Source organism: Tetrao urogallus, assembly GCF_951394365.1.
Source record: "Tetrao urogallus genome assembly, chromosome: 3".
NCBI lineage: Eukaryota > Metazoa > Chordata > Aves > Galliformes > Phasianidae > Tetrao > Tetrao urogallus.
The window spans coordinates 18969759-18989642 of NC_136815.1; the positions used below are offsets into that span (position 1 = coordinate 18969759).

At 38.9% G+C, this 19884-nt stretch overlaps 1 protein-coding gene across 21 annotated transcripts in view; it reads right to left on the reverse strand.

Moving 5' to 3' along the window:
- The window catches only part of RIMS2 (regulating synaptic membrane exocytosis 2), a gene marked incomplete at both ends in the record, with an annotated part of 434834 nt that overhangs the window by 35812 nt on the left and 379138 nt on the right, over positions 1 to 19884 (reverse strand). For 5 of the 21 annotated variants that reach the window (XM_079533461.1, XM_079533458.1, XM_079533447.1 and 2 more), the window contains one exon: positions 12594 to 12835. The exons of the other annotated variants lie outside the window; for them this stretch is intronic. In XM_079533461.1, coding sequence (XP_079389587.1) covers positions 12594 to 12835 — 242 coding nt within the window. The remainder of the gene's footprint in view (positions 1 to 12593; positions 12836 to 19884) is intronic. 21 annotated transcript variants of the gene reach the window in all.

Below are 19884 nucleotides of genomic sequence, written 5' to 3' on the forward strand. Positions count from 1 at the left end.
GTTCATTTTCACGCTGCTTGACCTCTAATGTGGAGCTGCTGTTGGCACCTGGCTTCTTTCAGTACATTAATTGATTACGATGAGTCCAGCTTGTGAGCTAGCTGAGAAGAGCTGCCTTTAAAGGTAACTCCTACAGCAGCAAAGTCCTCAGCTGCTGAGTAACTGATAGAACAGCTCAGATAATCGTTCCTGTTGCCTGGCAAAATTTAACCCTCTGGAATACTATGTATTTTACCCATTTAATTGCAAGTGATTTTCTACACTTCCTGGTATTCCTATACCCTCACACTTGAAAATGTGACTTTGACAAGATAAAGATGTTAAACTCAAAGTTTAGTAACTGCTGGAAGAAGGTATTTTGCAGCAAGATGGCTGAAGGGTTCCTCCAGATCACATCTTTTAGAGGTCCTAGCAAACAAAGAGGTCTGAGGCAAAAAACAGGATTGTTTCTGTGTCAGGAGCTTAATAGCAAGCGCATGCACTCATTTATTTCCAACATTTGTAACCACTATTCAACCTCCAAAAGAAAATTAGAACATTTTTAAAACAGGGTAATCTTAAAAACCCTGCCTAAACCTTCTTCTTCCTCCACATTACATTCATCCATACAAAAATTGAATTTTGAATCTGTAGGATGAGAGCTTAAGTTTTGGTCTTGTAATTCACAGTATAGAGATCGTAAACTGAACCAAGTAACCCAAAGGTTAAGTACAGTGTATGTTAATACATAAGAAAAATCTGAAATAGAAAATTACTTAGTTGACAAGGAACAGAATATTTTTGCCTTTTATTTTTTAAGAAACCATTCAGCTTTTCCTAAACATATTCCAAAGAGAACTGTTTGAGAACAACTTGCATGTTCTATTCCTTCTGTGCCATGTGCTCAGTGATGATTTTTCATTTCCTAGAATACTTAGCATACGTACCCTTGAGAAGGAAGAGACTGTTTTAACTGAATTTGAACCTTATCAGGATTAGAGAAAATACCATCACTTTTTAAAGCAGTAATCAAAATGCACTACTAGAATCCCTATTGACATTAAAGAAAAATCTTTTAGAAATTCCTCAATTGTATCCTAATAAAAACCTGTAGCAAAAAAAAATACAGTTCAGCACCGTCCTTCTTGAAGTGGATTCTCAAGTTTGCACTAAATTTAGATGCACCTGTGATGACTTCAGAACTCTCATTACTTACTGTCAAAACATTCGGTAACTGGTAGGTATAAGGATGTGGTTTATGTTTTACTTCAATTTCATCAAAAAGAAAAAGAATTCCTTTTACCTGGTGTTGTCGAGTAAGACAGTTAAAAAGCAGGATGCACCCAGAAAGACAGAAAAAATAATTTTCTTCTCAGTGCTGTTCCTTCTTTTATCATTCCTGGTCATTGTCTCACTTCTCTGTACAGACCGCGAAGTTCAGATATGAATTAAAAAATGGTTAAATTGGGGTTCCAGTGTATAAAATATTTAAAATTTGGCAACTCATTCCAAGGAAATAAATGTGAAAATTCTGCCCAGAACCTCAGCATGCATAGATTTCCAATAAATCAGCTTTCTATTTTAATTTTCCCTTTAATTTTGATTCTATGCATGTTGAGAATTGACTGACTCTTGCCAACATGAAGACAGCAGGGACTGAGCCTACACAGCAGCATTCAGAAAATGCAAGTTCTGCATATTCTGCCTCAGGGACAAATCTGCTAAGATTTACATACTTCAGTTAAAGAATTTTAACTATATTAACTATATTTCTTCAGATTGTGCTGAAGAAATATAGTGCTGGCCACTGCTTTCCTTTGTAACATCTCTAGAGAAGCAGAAAGTTCTGTGTTGCAAGCAAGAGGGTGTTCCCATGATGGAGGATGTACAGAACCCAACTCCTGCTACTGAAGACTGATGTACCTCCTGCCTTCTTGGTGACTACTTGGCACACACCATCTGACACAAGCCTGACTCACACTTTGCAAACAACTTTTTTTGTTTGCCAGCACCCAAAAAAGACCAAATAAAGCACTGACAAGGGACCCATGTCTGTAGGCCAGTGGTTAGGGTAATTAGATGGCTCAGCACCCTTATCCAATGGTTGCTGGTAAATAACAGTGGTGCTTTTAGCTAATTTTAAATTACTCTCTTGTTAATACAATTTATCTGATACAAGTTTTCTGTTAGTGGCACATACAAGTTTTGTATGCAGTATTACACTTCGTTCATGGCAGAAAAAGCCAAGCAAAATGGAGATGCCTAAGAAGCATATACCAGTTCATGGCAAGGGAAATCATCACAAGGAATCCAGTCCACACAACTGTATTCTCAATATCTGACTAATTTCCCATGAGAAATGTATGTTTTCCAGTGCTTGAAAAGTATTAGAACTTCTACCTCTATGGAGAGCACAGGTTTGAGTTTTTACTTATCGTAGAGAATATGACAGCCTGCAGAAATGGGCAATATGAGACTGCAGTAAAACTAAACTTTTAAAATACTGCAGCATCCACATAAGTTACATACCAGTGCACGCAGCTTGAGCAACAAGCAGGAAGAGTTGTAAGAGATTGTGAGTCAGGCTAATTATGATCTTGCTGCTATTACCAACATGGTGGGACCACTCCTATGATTGGAGTGCTGTGATGGATGGCTACAAGGTCTTCAGAACAGGTAGGTGAGGAAAGAAGGGTGGTGGTGTGGCCCTTTATATTAAAGACTGTTTTGATGTTGAAGAGTTTGGGGTTGGGAATGACAGAGTTGAGTGTCTATGGGTAAGGATCAGGGGTAGGGCCTGTAGGGGTGACATCTTGGTGGGGGTCTGTTACTGATCGTCTAGTCAGGATGAAGAGTTGGACGAGGCATTCTGTGAGCAGCTTATGGAAGTCACGCGATCGCCAGCACTTGTTCTCATGGGAGACTTCAACTTCCCTGATATATGTTGGAAATACAATATAGCACAGAGGAAGCAGTCCAGGAGATTTCTAGACTGTGTGGAAGTTAGCTTCCTTATGCAACTGGTAGGAGAGCTTACCAGAGGTGGTGCCCTGCTGGACCCGGTCCTCGCTAACAGAGAAGAACTGGTGGGGGATGTGAAGGTTGAGGACCATCTTGGGTACAGCGACCATGGAATTGTAGAATTCTCTATTCTTGGAGATGTCAAAAAGTGACCAGGAAAACTACTTTATTGAACTTCTAGAGGGTGGACTTTGATCTGCTTGTAGCATGGGTCCCTTCAGAGTCGCTTGTTAAGGATAAAGGTATCCAGGAAGCCTGGACACTCCTCAAAATGGGGATCTTAAAGGCACAAGAACTGTCCCTGAGTGCTGTAAGGTGAGCCGTAGGGGAAGACAACCTGTGTGGTTCCTGCCAGGAACTACTGTTGAGACTCAGGGAGAAAAAGAGAGTCTACGTCCTCTGGAAGAAGAGAGAGGCTACTTGGGGAGATTACAAGGAAGTAGCTAAGGTATGCAGGGAGGAAGTTAGGAAGGCAAAAGCCCAACTTGAACTCAGGTTGGCCACTGCAGTAAAAGAGAATAAAAAATCCTTTTATAACTATATATCAACAGTAGAAGAAGAACCAAGGCTAATTTTCATCCTATACTTGATGCAGCAGGGAATGTGGCCACTGAGCATAAGGAAAAGGCTGAGGTCCTCAACGCCTTTTTTACATCTGCCTTTAATAGCCAGACCAGTTATCCTCTGGGCATTTTACGCCCTGATCTGGAAGTCTGGGATGCTACTCAGAATACACCCCTAGCGATTCAGGTGGAGACAGAGAACTCCTCCTCCATCTGGACTGTCACAAGTCCATGGGACTGGATTGGCTATACCCTCGGGTGCTGAGGGAGCTGGCAGGGGTGACTGCCAAGCCACTCTCGGCCATCTATCAGAGCTCCTGGTTAACTGGAGAGGTCCCAGAGGATTGGAGACTTGCTGATGTGACTCCTATCTTGAAGAAGGGCCGTAAGGAGGATCCGGGGAACTACAGGCCTGTCAGCCTGACACCAGTACCAGGGAAAGTAATGGAGCAAATCATCTCAGGTGAGATCACATGGCATATGCGTGATGTCCAGGGGATCAGGCCCAGCTAGCACGGGTTCATTAAAGGCAGGTCGTGCTTGACCAACCTCATCTCCTTCTGTGACTGGGTGACCAGACTGGTAGATGAGGGAAAGGCTGTTGATGTAGTCTACCTAGTCTTCAGCAAAGCCTTTGACACAGTCTCTCACAGGATTCTCCTGGGGAAACTGGCTGCCCATGGCCTGGACAGATATACACTTCTTTGGGTAAGGAACTGGCTACAGGGCCGTGCCCAACAGGTTGTGGTGAATGGAGTTAAGTCCAGCTGGCGCTCAGTTTCAAGTGGTGTCCCCCAGGGGTCGGTACTGGGATCCATCTTGTTTAATATCTTTATTGATGATCTAGATGAGGGCACTGAGTGCATCCTCAGTAAGTTTGCAGATGACACCAAATTGGGTGGTGTTGTTGATCTGCCTGAGGGTAGGGAGGCCCTTCAGAGGGATTTAGATAAGCTGGATAGTTGGGCTGAGGTGAATGGGATGGGGTTCAGCTGGCTCCTGCACTTTGGCCACAACAACCTCATGCAGCGCTATAGGCTTGGGGATGAGTGGCTGGATGAGTGTGAAGAGGAAAGGAACCTGGGAGTGTTGGTTGATGCTCAGCTGAACATGAGCCGACAGTGTGCCCAGGTGGCCAAGAGGGACAATGGCATCCTGGCCTGCATTAGAAACAGCGTGGCCAGCAGGAGCAGGGAGGTGATCATCCCTCTGTGCTCAGCACTGGTGAGGCTGCACCTCGAGTACTGTGTTCCGTTTTCGCCCCTCACTACAGGAAAGACACTGAGGTCCTGGAGCGTGTCCAGAGAGGGGCAACGAAACTGGTGAGGGGTCTGGAGCACAAGTCTTATGAGGAGCAGTTGAGGGAGCTGGGATTGTTCAGTCTGGAGAAGCAGAGGCTCAGGGGAGACCTCACTGCACTGTACAACTTCCTGAAGGGAGGCTGTGGTGAAGAGGAGTTTGGCCTCTTCTCCCAGGCAATGAACAGAACCTGGGGAAATGGCTGCAAGTTGTATCAGAGGAGGTTTAGGTTAGAGATGAGGAAAAACTTCTCTCAGAGTGGTCAGGCACTGGAATGGCTGCCCAAGAAGGTGGTGGAGTCGCCGTACCTGGCAGTGTTCAAGAGGCGCCTGGATGAGGAGCTACGAGATATGGTTTAGTGCTTGTGGTAGCAGGGGTAATGAGAGGATGGTTGGACTAGATGATCTTATAGGTAGTTTCCAACCCTGTGATTCTGTGATTCTATGATATCAGTTGAAGCCAGAGAACTGTTCAGAATTAGTCTGGAAAGCATGACTGTAATACCAGCTTTACCTCCAGGGACAGTTTTGTGATTTTTTTGATGTGAAGGTAATTATTTTAGGAAATGTCTTCTATCCTTAGAAATAAATTTGCATTATCAAAAGAGTACTAATGTTATTGCTCATTGCCTGGGCATTGTTAGACACATAAATTCAATATCGAGCTATGACTTGCTACAGGACCTTTAATATTTCCTTGCATTCATGTACACCGAAGAAAATCCTATATTACTATGAAATGTTAAATCTAAAAAGATGCAGCAGTAATGAACCTATAAATATAAATGTTGTATTTATTCTTGATGCTAGAATCCTGGTTCTGAGACCTGTCCTAGAGCAAGGTATGAAAGCCCTCTTTGTTCTTCCTGATCTCAATAAATCAGCCTCCAGGGCACAGTGCTGTTTAATGAAGGTGCTTCATGGAGCAACATGTGGATGAGTATTATCTTTCTAGAACAATATAAGCATATAGTCATTGAGATGGCTATGTAAAGAAATTGGCAATTCTAGAAATTTTAATTCAACTGGAAATAACTTATTCTCTAAAATATAAACCATAAAGATACATGGAACTACAAGTAGGTGAGTATCTTGGACATTTCAGGCTAGCTGAGAAGTGAATAATTGCCCACAGAGAAGTACAAAATTGCCTATGAAGTTCTTCTTTTCTAGTTTCTATGAGTGCAGAGCCCTTTTACACAGCGTATCCGACAAAAAAATTCATACATGTAGGTTAACTAAAGGATTATGAAGTTACAAAAGTATTCCTCAAACAAAAATTTATGGACAGCTTAAATTATTCTGTTGAATATCTCTCCTATAGCATAAAATAGAAATGCTTTCCAGATTAAATTAATTCAAGAGGAAGCATAAAAAAATTCTGTTTTGCTTATGCAACAACAGAAAGAACAAATTTTGTTTACTGTGAATACAGAAATAAAACAGCTTTAAACTTTTTTTTTTTTTTCCTAACGAGATATGTATTTTTTTGAGCGGGAATCTTACGAGAATTCTGCTCTGAATAAGAACAGACAACTTAGCAGTATTCTTACCAAGAAAGAACACCCTACATTTCTCTCTCTATTTTTACCTCTAATTATGAAAGGTGTGAAAATCTTGTAGAAGGTCAAGCTAAATGTTCTGATCTCACTTAGAGCTTGCTGGTTTTTTCCCTTGTTAATGAGACCAAGTGGTAATATAAGTAAGTGGCCTTTTTAAGGAAAGGGTTGGCAACACAGAAAATTATTTTTAGAAATATAAGTCATTTTTTATCATGCAAATGCGTGCAACCATGGAATTTATTTTACTTCTACCACAGTCAATTGTAAAGCTCATGGGTGTCTATTTATTTGTCAGCATACTCTCCAGAGTTTATTTAGTAAAAGCTGATTAATGTTCATACTAATGCGTTCATTATAATGGCACTTTCTCCTTGGTAAAGGACTCAGGTCATGAGTCTCAACTAATCAGTAGAACAAATTGGCCTTAATCTCTTGTCAACTACTAATCCTATATTTCTATCAAAGTAATATGAGCTTATTTTGAAATTAAATCAGATTATACATCAGGAATATTGTTACATGTATGATACTACATATTAAAGCTATTTGTTAACAATGCTAATCTGCTTCTTGAATAGGAGAGAAAATAAAATACCACACAAAAGACTTGATTCAAATCACCTGAATTACGTGATTTCTTTTTTTTAAAAAACAAAAAATAAAAATTAAAAAATTAAAAATAATACATAATCATTTCAGCTGCAGTTTTGGCCACATCAGCTAATTATAGAGATAGAAAACAGTGATATGTGCTATGAAAACCAACCCAATTCTAGTTTGGAAAGTTGTTTGCTCACCCTATTTTACCTCATTTTAGACAATGAAAGGCAATTGATGAAGTTTCTCCTTCAGTCTCCACTGTTGGAAGTTAATAATCATACTCTTTTTAATAGGAAACATGTACCACGTGTGGTAGAAAACTGTTCTTTATAAAAATTCAGACTTTGAACTGAGAAATGTGAAAAGACCAATGTTCCCAACAGATTGTTTTCAGTCATACCAGTAATTGAGGAAATGAGTTTATGGGCTATATGGCTGGTTCACAACAGACCTAAGACATTCTACATATTAACGCAGCACTTCAGTCCTTAGTTTCAACACTCTATAAACTACACAGAATCCATAATTTTAAGACACACGCAGAAAATAAAATCCCATTCAAAACATATGGTCACACCTCTCTGCAGGCATTACTGCACTAGTACATATCAAGTCATGACATTACGTGCATTCTCTTTTATCACATATCTTAATAGAGGTCAGCTATTGCAGTCAGATACCTAACTATGTCATGGCATTCTCAAATGCTGAGAATGTACAGGACTCTGTACATGTGACTGAATGTGCACACAGGAAATGTTTTCATATGTATAGGTCACAGTGTGGTCTAGCAGCTAAAAAATCTTTTGAAAACATGAACTGCTTAGGCTTTTAGGTAGAGTCAGCATATAAGCACAGTGGGACTTAGCTAATTAAAGAAGGCAAAACATTTGTCAGGAGATCAATGTCAGCTAAATAAGGTATCCGCCTATCTGGCTGGCAGAGAGGGTACATTTGAGTTAGAAGCAAGACAGGATAGTCAGAAGAGGACAAAAATTTCTCTCATGATCTAAATTGAATGGCAGACTACAGGTTTGCACCTGTATGCAAGCCTGGTCATCCATTCTCTTGGGGCTGTCTAACAGGAAAAGTACTGAATTTCAGATATGAGCAGCTGAGCAAACACCACTGAGATGCTAGTTGGGATCCGCATTTTGTCTTTTATTTACCTAAAAGAAGCCAGATTTTCTACCAGGAGAAATGCCTGTGGAATTAAAACCTAAAGGTCATAACATAAACTCCTCCTAACCTGCAAGCCTTCTAGGAATGGTATCTTGAATCAAGTGTGGGGATTATTACTTCAGTGATTTTTTGTAGCAGTGAAAACATACCGAAATCAGAACAGTAGTCAAGTCTGATTAACCTTGTCAAATCTATTCTACAGTATCCTGTATTTTACTAAGTCTTATCTTAAGTAAAACTTATCTTAAGTACAATTACCTATGTGTCAGCCAACCATTAACTTAATTTCAAGGATAAATAAATTACAGAGATTTACAGGCTTTGTTTTTTAATTGCGTTGAAGTAAGTTACAAGATATACTATATATTCTCACACCTAATTTTTTTATTAAGTCAAATAATAGAAAAGAACAACCAGCACTGCTACTTCTACAAATTTTAACACTTAGGAAAGCTAATATGAAATTATAAACAAACAAACAAACAAATAAATAAATTGCAATGCTTCCTTAAACAAAAATGGAAAGCAGAAAATTAGTCTTGTCTATTTTGATTCATTGTTTTCTGTATTCCTGTGGTGTTAACGCCAGCAGTTTTTTCTGTTATTTCTTTTTCCTTAAGGAGAGTGATTCATAGGGCACCATTTAAGATCTTTTCATGTAATGGATTTGAGAACATTTCACCCGTATGTACTGAATACTTGGATTCTCTTGGCAAGATCAACAAAAAAGATCAGTTCTTAGTGGCTGTGTCAATGAAAACAGGTCAGCCCAACTTCCTAAATTATTATTCTACTCTCATAAATAACCTTTGATGAAATTGTTCAGTAGAGTTAATTGATTATCAATTTTCTAGGCATTTTAAGGCTGCATTATTATATCTCTGAGGAGAATACAGCATTGCTTCTACTGCTTATTCAAGTTTTTGTCATATTTCAAATGTATTCTCCATGCTCCTTAGATGTCTTCCAACATAAAATAGACACCAACCATAACTGAATGAAATCAAAATGCTTTTGACAGATAATAAATTATATAATTATTAATACTGCTACTCCTTTTCATCCCACCAATAACAACAAATCAACACACCCTTTATTCAAAAAACCAAAGAGTTCCTACTGGGATGCACTAGAAATACAGACGAGAATAAAAAATACTTTTGGTTGTACATATTTCATGTGTCGATATACGGTACTATGCCATACAACGGCAATAACATTGAATTGAAATGACAGTAAAAATTGATTTTTTAAGGCATTCATTGTATGCCTGATTCACATGTATGACAGCAGCTACAATGACCCATTTTCAAAAATTTCTGGCATAGATTTAGTTATAAAATAGGAATGAAGAAAACCATTGAAACACAAGTATGCCTAACAAGACACTAGAAACAAATTTCAGGGATGCCACTAGGCACTTATTGACTTTAATATGAGAAAAAAAAAATTATAATAAAAGTTACTGTGATATGATCACAACTTTCTGTATATTTATCTCACGATATTGATGTGCTAAGTAAGGAGACACATAGCTGACTAATCAATTAGTATAATATCTTCATAAGCTACCCAAGTACCCTTTATAATTTGACCAGTTTGTATACAGTAACAGTGCCTTGCAAGTGGAGTATCCCCTGCCTTGCAGTTCTAGAAAATTTACTCACAGAAAGTTTACAGCACATTCTGTATTTCAATACCAGGCCTTGTATTAGTGCCTGTGCCAACACGATTCCTTGTTCAGGCACTTACCATGACAAAACAGGAACAGGATGAGATAAATTAGGCAATATTTATGAATTCATTACATGCAGTAATTGCAAGCTTTAAACCTCCGGCATTCTTGTCTAACACATGTCCAATATTCTCCTTAAAATTTCTTGATGGATGCTGAAGACATGCAGGACAAAAACTTCTTGATATGACCTGCCCCTCACCTATCCAACAGACCACTGCCTTGTCTCACTGCAGACACAGTGTTAGAGGTTCTCCCAACATGTGGCCACCAGCTTACTGACTGTATCACCAACATGCTCGTATGACCCAACCAAGGCGAGCTCAGGGAGGCCAGAAACCTCCCGTGGAGCAGAAGGGCAAAAGCTCGCTTGATCTTGATTTTCAGTACGAATACAGACCGTGAAAGCGGGGCCTCACGATCCTTCTGACTTTTTGGGTTTCAACGATGCATGTTCCTGTCCTGTGAGGTGCAGCCCCATGGCCATCAGACAGGCCCCTTCAGGTCCCAGGACAGAGACAGCCTGGGCGCACCCCAGGAACATGTGTGCAGTAACAGCTGTACAAAGCAGCCTATACCCAGCCTACACACAAGGGGCCTTTTTAGAAGGAGCAGCAGGAGCTGCTCTGGCTGTAGAGCCCTGCTGGGCCAAGTGCAGGCCTGAGTGCAGGTATCTCTCAGGGAGCAGCTGAGTGAGAAGGACTGCCAGCCAGAACCATGTGGGCTTTGGGGTTTCTGCTGCAGGAGACATACAGCTTAGTAGTCACAAGTTTTTCAGAATATCCTCTTACACTCAATGGGTCAAGAGACCTTGAGAAGTTTTGAAAGAGTTACATTTCACAGTTTTTCCCTAGCTTGAGTATCTACCAGATGTTGGGTAATTGATCAGATAAAACAGAGAAACTTCAGATTAAAAGTACTACCCCAAAAAATTTAATCAGCATGGTATGTAAATCAAATCTAAGCAGCTACATAGTGCTACTGATTCTCTTTAGTGCTGAGATTTATATTTGAACAACACACAGAGAGCTGAGAGCTTTCATTTAGTATCTTTTAGAGTAAATGATAAAAACATGTCAGTACTAGTTATGTAGAGCAATAAGTATGAGTTGATATCCACGTACATTAATACAGTTATATACTGATGTACTATCCACATGATATTTAACAGATCTGTGTAAAGATTACTTCAATGTTCCCATTCATTTGAGCTAAGAGAAAACAGAATACATATATGAAACTGTCATTTCAGTAACCTCCAAATGAGTTGTTAACGCAGGAGACTGCTGCAAAGACTTGCCTACAATGGATTCATCAGTGTCTGCATGATTTTCAGAGCATTCCATGTCTGTATTCTTAACCCTCTGCTTCTTATTCCTTCCTGACTCTTTCCACATTCAGTAAGATGCAAGCTTTCTCTGCTCTCTTTCTGTACTTCTCTTTTCTGTACTATTGTCTTTCTTCCAAGCTCTTACTTCCTGAATCCCCTCTTAAGTTCTGCTGTTTCCATGAACAAAAATTTACTTACAAAATGTGCCACAATTTATGACACTGCAAGACATCACTTTGCTCCATGTACTTGCATTTTGAAACTCTTATAACTTTGGGTTCACAATAAATGCAAACTTCGCAAAGAACTAAAAAATCTCTTATAAATATTGATACAGTGCTTAGAACAGACACCTCCTGATGGGACTGCACATGGCTGAATGCTATTTGTGAACTCAGACTGAACCATATCACAATAACGTTGCTTAGATACTGAACATATAATAAAAGTCATGTATATAACTTGAAATATATAAATATATGTATGTGCACACATTTAACATGCTTAACTGCATTTATATATATGTATATACAATATGAATATGTATTCAAATATAAGTAATAATTTTCCATATAAAATACACTTGTCCTATACAGATTCCTTAATTGTCAATGAGAGCTTTTCAGAGTGCATTATATGGATTTTCCGTGGAATAGGAGAAATTAAAAAATTGTATAATTGTATAATTCTTTAGCTATCAGACAGAAAAAACTCTCCACTTTTCCTAGATAAAATATTTCAGTATTGAATTTTAACTGACATAAACAAAAATGAGGAAAATATTTACCGATAGTGAATATGCCTGTAGGATGAAAAGAAAGATATTAAAAATTAATAGAACGACTCTACTGCTGCACTAAAATACAATAAAACATTTGGTTCATGGAAATTGTTTTGTTTCAAAATAAGGGTGGATATTCAAATGTGAGAAAAGAACAAGCTGAAATAAACAGGCTCTATATGTTACAAAAGAGAAGGAATTTTGCAACTGCATTTCAGCGACCATGCACAAACTCCCATTCAGAGTTCCCACAAATGTAAGAACAGCATCTCAAGTTGGCTCCTGGGAAGCAAAGGAATTGTTAAGTAGGGTCCAGCAAGCAGGAAGTACAAGCCTCAGTCCAACCTGGAAAGGATTTTTGCTAAAAACCAAGTTTAGTGAATGTCCAGTTAAAAAGAAATGCTTGAGCATTTTCTTCTTTCACTAGAATACTGTTGATCAGGCAACTTCAACAGGACAGCCAAATGAATAAACCACAATAAATGCATATTATGCACATTTAAGTGATGACTCCAGAGGGGAAAAAAAGATCCAGTTCCTACCAGTTTGGCTGAGTTGCGATGTGCTACGGCTTTTCCTCGAGAGACCCACGATGGCCACCATCTTGGCACCAATGCTGGAGCGTCTCTTCTTGCTGCCTCCTCCAACGGTGCCCACTGCCGTGTCCGACTGGCTACCGTCGTTCTTCTCCAGCGTGTACATGTCCCCACCGATGCTGGTGCTCTTAGTCATGTTCTTTCCTGAGGCGCCCATCTGTCTGCTTTGCATTTTGGATGTAAAGACACTATCAGCCAGTGGATGGATAAACAGCGCAGACACAGAAGAGTAAAAAGGGGAAGACAGAAAAGGACAGGTTTCAGAAGGAAAGTTTTGGGAGACTGGAGGGTAACAGCAGCTAATTCACAAAGGTAGGGGCTGGTTTTTAGAGGTAAAAAGCGGCTTTAATGCTAGGTTCCTGTTTGATCAGAAGATGAAATCGATCAAACACTGTGACTGATCTAAATTTTGTTTTAGATAACACATTCTTACTTACTGGTTTTCTTAAAACACATTACCAGCACAAGCATATCAAAGAATTAATTTATCAGTATACCACTGTTTACATTTTTTAGAAACTATGCAAGAATAGAAATATATTCATACATTCAGAGCATTGCTCTCCACATTTGATAAATTAGATCATGAATACTTGATCATCTAGTTTATCAGCTAAGAAGCTTCTGAAAATGGCTTCAGTAGGGATTACCTGAACACAGCAAGAGACACAAGGAAAATAAAATACAGGAACTGTCATTTATAGTTCATACTTCAACTAGAGTTATAATTTTCTATAATGGTAAATAGTCACTAGCTAGAATCAGAAGTGTTGTCCACAGTTGAGCAAAGGGTCTTCAAGACCCATCGGTAAGCTACAGAAAAGCCACTGCCTGGCTCTCCTGTATTATTCTTATGGTTTTCCTTCAGCATCACTTGACCTGAAAAAAGGGTTTAAAAAAAAAGGCTGGGTGAAAATAAGCCTGCTTCAAAATAATGCTCTTTTAATTGATGATTCCATTCCTTACAGATCTCTTTTGTAAGTTTGTTTAGCTTTATCTGTGGCAGTGGTAAGTTGTTATGTGCCTGTACTTTTGCCTGTTGAGGTGAGATAGCAGCATTGTGATGTTGGGCATTTGCTGTCCCTCCAATAGTGTCTTTATCACCAAATAATTAAAGAATAAAAACACAGTCAAAAACCTGAAGCGGTTCCATTTCTTTACTGATGTCCCAACTTTTAGCTCTTACAGCAAAATAATTATTTAACGGTAAGTTCTCAGGTTATCTGATCTCACATTACTGAAACATTTTATTTCTCTATTTGAACAAGCGCTGCACAGAAATTCACCAGTGGGGACGCTGCAGCTCAAAAGGTACACACTGAAAAAGAGTTTTTAGTCTGCCAGACAGAAGGTTGAAGTGCGTCTTGACCCAGACAAAGACCCCCTAATGTTGCCTGGGAAATTTATGTTCTGTAGACCCCCTAAGTGTTCTGCCTCACATACAAACACACAAACCTGTATTCCTCAGGGAAGCACATACTTGATTCATGAACAAACTAAATGAAAGTCTGAAGTCTTAGCTTCCATTTCTAAACATCCAGACATTTCTTGGATTTTTCAGTAATCGAGTTTAGTTCAATTATCCTATGATTTTGATAAAATTACACAGTGATGAACCAATTTTATTTTTTTTATTCCCTTCCTGGCAGCAAATGCATGTACTATATGCATATGTTATAAAACACTTGGACACTATGTGACTCAGATCATATTTACCTATAAAATGGAATTTTATGATAAAACACATTTTGTTCTTAATCACAGACTGTTCCTACAGGCTATAAGCAGCTTGCATCTGAATTACTTCCTGCAGCATGCCAGAGCACACTCCAGAGGGACCTGTCCTCTGAGTGCTCCAGGTTAAGGGACAAGATGATTTCTTTTGCATGGAAATGATCTGCAGTGATGATAGCACTACATATCCAAATCTTGCTCTGACAAATATCCAGACCAGGAAACTCTTAAGCAAATGTGGGACTGATAATATATATGTAGAATATTTCTATTTCAGTGAAGTTCTTGCACAGAACTTAGCACTTTGTTCACTGCATCTCACTAATAAGTTTATAGTAGATACGGTGCTAGGTAATCTGTAGAGAAAAAAACAATGGAATATTTTTGGAAAATGGGAAATTGTTCTCTTTGTGTGTATGTATGTGTGTAAAAACACCACTATATAAATGCTAAGAAAGATTATTTTTGCTTTCCAAATGCATTTTCAAAAACATACTTAGGCTATTCCTGGAACTTCACCTCTCAGCAAATGGTTTTGGAGTGGATTTTTCTGGATGCAGACACAGTCCTCCTCTTACCTATAACAATCTAAAGCTATTTTAAAAATATACATTTATATTGCTTATTTAGCTCCTATAATCAATTTATAGAATCACAGAATCACCAAGGGTGGAAAAGACCTTTAAGATCATCCAGTCCAACCATCCACCTACCACCAATATTTCCCCACTAAACCATATTCCTTAGTAGCACGTCTACACATTTCTTGTCCTCCAGGGACAGTGACTCCACCTCCTCCATGGCAGCCCATTCCAGTGCCTGAGCACACTTTCAGGGAAGAAGTTTTTCCTAATATCCAACTGAAAATACATTGGCACAACTTGAGGCCATTCCCTCTCATGATATCCCTATTTCCTAGAAAAGGCTAACTCCCTCCTTGTCAACATCTATTTTCAGGTAGTTACAGAGGATGATAAGGTCTCCCTTGTAAAAACTTAACTATGGAATTAATGCGATAGCTTCAAAAGCAAAGGGATCATTGCATCTCTTTGCACTGATTCAAGGGGAAATGGGATGAAGCATCACATTTGGAACGAGGATGCCATTATTTAAGATATTTGAGAGTTTCCCAGAAAGCCTTTTGGTCTTTAATTGACAGCTGCATTTACATGAAGGCACAAAATGCCTCGAGTTAAGCCACAACACAGAGGAAAACACAACAGCTAGTTTATAGAATTGTCTTTGTAATCTAGTCCAAAAATAATGGGCGTGCTTCCTAAGGAAGTTATGAACAAAAATATGAATGAGAGTTCAGTTCAATAGATATACAGGCACAAAACAGAGCTGAGAGTGACTGTGACAGGACAGCTAATAAAAAAGATCAGAACACAGTGAGAGCCTGAATGTGTATTCTTGTATCCTTTTTTAACTCCTCTTCTTAGTACACATTGACACACACTGGAAAATCTGAAGTGGATTAGAACATGTAAGAGTATAAAGGAAAGAGGGGAAATGAAGAAGACTGGACCTGCATTCCTGGGGCTTTTTAACACTATGATAACTGATTTGTAAAATGATAACATCACATGATGTATTTTCTTTCAAATAACACCTTCAGAGTTTGCATTCTCAGGGAGGAGATACCACAAGAACTAATTCTCAGTTTGAATGCTATCACACATTTAAAAAATATCAGAGAGATCTAGAAGAGACAGTGTTGGGAAGAGGTAGAATCTTTAGCTTTATATGAGCTATATTCTTCTAAGAATCAGAAATTAAGACCCTTACCCAAGAACACTATTTTTAACCCACGTTTTCTAAGGAAACATGATTAATTTCACAGTGTTGTCTGTCAGAACTCTATTTGGCCAAGGAGTAGAAAACTAAAGCTACTTAGTTACTAAAACAGATTGCTGGAGAGAGATTTTATCAATGCCCTTTTGGAGACAGACAGTAGTACTGAAACGCTTACTTCATGTGCGAGCTTGTTCCCACAGATTGATAGGAGGATCAGTAGTTTTACTGCCTGAAGAAAAACCTATTCCAATGATATAATTTTCAAGAGTCACTGAGTCACTGAATATCCTTAGTTGGAAAGGACCACAAAGAGTACTGAGCCCAACTTGTGGCTCCACAGAGGAGCACCCACAGTTCAACCCCTACTTGTGAGATCATTGTCCAAACTGAGACAGGTCTCCCTGGAGTGTGCTCTGGCATATTGCAGGAGGTAATTCAGATACAAGCTGCTCCTTGAGCTGTGGCAGCTTGTGGCCATGAGCATTGCCCTGTGGATGCTTTTTTCAGGGCCAGCCACCTCCTCAATGAAAAACCTTTTCCTAACACACAACATGAACCTGCCCTGGCACTGCTTCATGCTGTCTCCTCCCTATCTACAAAGTAAGTGAGCTGCTGTTGTATTTTATAATAGAAAAACAGTAATTATGCCATTGCTATATAAGTGATATTAACACCGAAGACAGGTCTTATGTCAGAGCAGTGATAACAGAAATATTCTTTTTCTCATAAAACAGTGGGAAGAAAGTTCCCATTTCCTGTGCCTAATGTGCATTTACCATATTGAGGTGCTTCATGTGTCATATCCTAAAATGTACAATTCTATTAAAATGCAAAAGTTTGCTACAATTGCCCATATTAAAGAAATTGATGTGCTTAAAATGGCTGGCATGCAGACAAAGTTGCTATAATTTCACTAGGCAGTAAGCTATGAAAGCACTATGCATTATAAAAATAGGCTCTTTTGCTTCTGTCTAAGGGTTTTGTTCACAGAATCAAGTTTTGCTGTATACACCTGTGGTGGATTTTGTTTAGTTTCGTTTAATCAGGTTCTTTATACCAGCTATAGAACTGGTAACTGCTAAGAGAAAGGGAAAAGGATTCAAGTAAGGAAAAAAGAGATTTAAATTTGGTATAGAGTGGATGGTGCAAATACTCATACAAATGGCGAATACTGACGTTCATTCACCAAACTCAATTTGTTCCCTCCAAGTACAATTGTAAAAATACTTGCTCTAATTCAACTTTTTGAGTTTTTTTCTTTCATAAAAGCAGAAGGAGATGCATCTTTTTTATGCTCCTAGCTTGCAAACAGCTCCCGGAGAAAGCTATTGCATAGTAGTGGCTTCATTTATTTTTTCAGTTCTTCCTTCTAAGGAACGCTCTGGGAAGTGCATACTAGGAGAGGTCTGAAAAGCTGACTGTGTTCCATAGTAAATCTGCAGTGCTCTTGAGCAAGTCTGCTCCTTCATCCATACTCTGAACTCTTCAGGCCATTCAAGCCTTCGCTCACTGATTACTGGTAAATGCTTGGTATCATCACCATTGAAGTTACCCACTTGGGCTGCCTTTTGACAGTGCCAGAAATGAACTTTTTCCTAAAAGAATAGGACGTTATATGTCAGGTCATGTTCCATTCTAAGATAACAGGACTGGCAAAGAGATGTCTTAGTTAATAACTCCTACAAACTTTTCTCTTAACAGGAAACAGAAATGACTCATCTGTGACGTTTTCTTTCTATGTACATACACACAGACACACATGTTCAGTTAGACATTTTCAACAACGTCTTAAATTTATGAGAGAAAATGAAACAAGAAATAGAGGTGCACTACAAATTCAGTTTTCAAGATACCTGATAAGGTATTCAACTTAAGAAAATCCTCTACAACAAGAATATACAGCCACATGGGGAAAAAAATAAACCCACAAAATTATACAAACTGTGCTAGGCCAGCCATCTGCATGATGGCGCAGCAATCACCCTCATGAGAATCCAAACAAGAATCACCTCATCACACCAGTCCAGGTGCAGGCAGCCCCTGACCAAAAACAACCAGAGAGAATGTGACAGCCAGGCCACGCACTGCCCTTGGCTTGTGGGGACCAACCAGGCAACCAGAGCAGGGTGACAGCAAAGCTCACACGGGAACACTGCTTCCTGCACTGCCCTACATACAGGAAAACACTTGAGGACACTGAGAAACACTGTCAGATCTTTGTGTGGGTAGGCCAGAAACTTGTTTTAGATGCTTCAGTTTTCCAATGAACAAGGAAAAATGTCCTCAAGTGTGACATGGGTCAGGTGGGCTCTCTGACCTCTCTGACCTTGAAAGCCTGTGCACACAACTAACCTGCATGCTTCCCAAGCATATTTTTGTCAGGTTTCCTAGAGCAAAAAGCTCCTGACCCACACTATCTCTTGAATTGTGCCTGCACTGCACTGGGGACACGTCATTGGTGTGTCTGGCACAAAGCTGTGCCAAGGACAATGCAATTTACACACTTTGGGTGACCATGGAACAGTGCTTAAGACTATGCTTGGCCCTGTCTTGTTTACTGACATGGACAGTCTTGAACTCACTTGACTATATAACAAATCTCAGACTGCTCTTAAATTCAAGCCCATAAGCTTTTTCTGAATGCTTTTGGAAAAAAAAAAAAAAAAAAAAGAACAAAAACAACAAAAACCATTAAGTCAGTATGAAGCTGCTGTTTGTATAAAGCTTTCTAGAAAATGCAGTATTATGCTTTTTGATTTCGTGAGGCAAGAATCTTTGGGATCTCTTTGTTAAAAATCCACACATTTTCAAAATGGGGAGTGCAATTTTCTCTGGAATCAGATTTGCTATAAAGGTTTTCCAGACTCCTGCCACAGCAGATAATCAGACACACCTGTGTTTTTCTCCCCCATTTTTTGAAAGTATCTGTGATGAACCAATGAAAGATCAAAAAACACTGGCAGAGAAAGTCTTCATTACAGCTGAATACTTACGCTGAGGTCAATTGTCAGATCTTGCAGGTATCTTTTTTTCCCAATGAAAAGTCAGTACCACTACTGCCCTGCCTTTCACCTTAGCTCTCTGGCAATTATGCCTAAAGAAAATAAAGCATCTGCTAATGTAAAACTACACTTAGCTGAGTAAGGAGCACAGCCATGTACTGTGATGCTGTAGGGAAAGGATTTTAACAATTCTTCAATTGCTGACAGAGTTATTCTCTCGTACACATCTCTTACCAGACTGGACAACAACTGACGATTCTTTTTACAGATTTTTACAAGCAAGATAGGAATTATGATGCCATTCTTAATGGAGCTCCCTCCCCATTTGTAGACATTTTCATTTCATTAATTTCCTGGAGATATTTAACAAAAACAGAATTATGGGGACAGCTGTGATGCAGGAAATAATATTTCCATGGGAACAGTGCTTGTAGCCAATGCACGTCAATTCACATCAAAGAAAAACACTACAGGTTTGCAATTATACTGAGTTAGTCTCCTGAAGATCACTTTGCTGAAAATTATCCTATTAAGTCATTTGTGATATAAATCTCTAATACCTACTGGACTGACTAAATTAACAGGTTTATTTTATGGAAATTGTAACTGGGAAATTTGTGGAAAACAATTTTGGAATTGAACTTTTTAAATGGCTTGGGCTGAACGTGGAAAATATATCTTTTTACGATTAATTAGTGAATAAA